The following is a 2,189-nucleotide window of genomic DNA, read 5'->3' as shown; positions in this document are numbered from 1 at the left end:
TTATTATTTTGTCACCTTACCGGTATACATGTAAGTGATCCAGGTATATGCGTTTATATAGTGATTCGCACTTGCACCCGTATCGCCCACAACTCTGGATAAAATCCAGAGACTTTACTAGGATCAAATGATATTAAAGGGAGGTAAAATTAAATTCTTCGCGCTTCGAAGCAAAACCTGAAAATTCAGAATATTCATAAGCGGGCCAGATGCTTTAAAAGTTCACCGACAAGCATCTCGGCTCCAGCTGTTCCGAGCTGAAGCAGCTTACCACCGCTAGGAACGTGTTAGGGTCTGGCGCATCGTGGAGAATAAATCTCTCGCAGACACCAAAGTCAGGGCCTACTATCACAAACGCACCCTTCATGTCCTTCAGCGACTGATTTTTATCCTTCTCTTCGTTCAGCCGGTGCACGCTTGCCTCCTTGAATTTTTTCTCGCTTCGAATCGTCATCTGAATGTAAGCCACGATTGTCTCGGAGCCTTCACTTCCACGTCGGAACGCTTCACACGTGGTCACTGCGTCGATGAGAGGGAAGAACGGGAAGTCGGGGTACCAGTAAGTGTCCTTTCCAAGTGTGGACAAGCAAGCATAGCACGATGCCTCATCTTCGCCATTGCAAACAACGTTGGGCACCCGAATTTCGATTTTCTCGTATTTGACCCTTCCCGCATCTTCAGCACAATGGGTTTACGTTTGCGAATGCCCCATGAACTGCGTTGTGAAGCAATAGTTAGTATGCGACGCCATGGAGACCGGCATCAACAGATTTTGCATACTTGTAAACCTCTAGCTGCTTGTCCGTGTCAACAATCCGCCCCAACTTGCTCAATACATATCCTGAATCCACAGCCAGCTTACACCATCTAGGATCATAGTAGTGCTCTTCGTTTTGGCAGTCAGTAATGTAGTGACGCCGCAGTCCATCCACTTGGTTGCTTGACCCCCACCATAGTTGTGCACCAATTCAGACGCTTGATCATTTTTCACGGAACAACAATCGAACACTACACGCAGCTTAAGCAGTTTCCGTTCTTTACAGAACTCCCGCAAACTACCACCACTGTAGAAGTACTGCTCTTTAACAAGTTTTGGCCAAGTTGAAGGATTCAACTGCTTCGTCTTACGCAAGCCAGTTTCGATCACCCAGTTGGTTAACTTAGCGTACCGCAGCAGGTCAGCCTCGAACCACCCCGCCAAAACCACGATGTGTGAATTGTCGTCTTGTTTCGCGTCAAACTGGCACGATGTGGCAAGAACATCGAAGGGCATGTAGCCATTCTTCGCGTCCTCCACTTCACCTTGAGTAAAGCCGTCAACCAGAACAATTGCACTCTCAACTTGAGCTTGGCGTCGGATGGCTAAGATATCATTTGGTGAGAAATCCAGTAGTCGCGCGTACGATCCTCCGCCATCAAGAAACGCCACCGCGTTCATATGTTTCCTTTGATTCAAGCGACGTATGACAAGCACCTTCTTCTTCTCGATACACGCCAGGTAGAACGCAATCAACATAAGAAGACAGGACTTTCCGACACCCGGTGAGCCTACAATCACAACGCGATCCTTGTCGAACAGCAGATTCTTGATCACCTTCCAGAACACCACTTCTTCCATACGAGCGAAATAGTACGGGGGGAAATTGCGGGAGGGAAATCCCTCCCAAAACTCGTGCAAGGTGGGTGTCATGGCAATTGGGCTGTCAACCTGTCGCGTCGTAGATAGACTGTCGAGTCGAAACTCGTCTTCATTTACGGCTAAGTTCTTGAAGTCGGTCAATGTCTTGGGCTCGACGGCTGCCATGGTGGCTGCTATGGTGGCTCCTATGGTGGCTGCTAAGTTGGATTCCATGATTTTCATTCTTTTCATGACTCCACGAACTAGTTCGTTTTCAGCTGGACGCTTTGAGCCAATCTCCGGAACCACCACCAGCACGTGAACTTGGCTCGACTGTGGGGTGGGCATCTGGTTTTCTGCCAGCACGTTCTCCAGAGAATCCGCTCCCTGTAGCTATTGGTCTTCCTCCATTAGCGCTTCGATGAGGGTAAAACTTCGTTGGGGTCGTATACGGCACATGTCTGCTTTGAGATCAGATGTAGGTTTTGAAATAATCGGGTGTGAGATCTGAAAATGCACGGCCCTGAGGCGACCACGTGGAACGATGGTCCCTGCGGGACCGCTATGAAGT

General features: G+C 48.8%; 1 protein-coding gene across 1 annotated transcript; it reads right to left on the bottom strand.

Annotated features, from left to right (window-relative positions):
* Nucleotides 1–214: 214 nt before the first annotated feature.
* Nucleotides 215–1,804, bottom strand: IUM83_09565 (Crinkler (CRN) family protein; the record flags this gene model as incomplete). Its single annotated transcript, XM_067934012.1, has 3 exons — nt 215–294; nt 361–609; nt 1,129–1,804. 3 exons carry the CDS (start codon nt 1,802–1,804, stop codon nt 215–217), a joined length of 1,005 nt encoding a protein of 334 aa, XP_067796841.1.
* Nucleotides 1,805–2,189: the final 385 nt, after the last annotated feature.

Source organism: Phytophthora cinnamomi, assembly GCF_018691715.1.
Source record: "Phytophthora cinnamomi strain GKB4 chromosome Unknown Contig15, whole genome shotgun sequence".
Lineage (NCBI taxonomy): Eukaryota > Oomycota > Peronosporomycetes > Peronosporales > Peronosporaceae > Phytophthora > Phytophthora cinnamomi.
The sequence above is the reverse complement of the archived record's forward strand: the minus strand, read 5'-3'. Positions and strand labels throughout refer to the sequence as shown.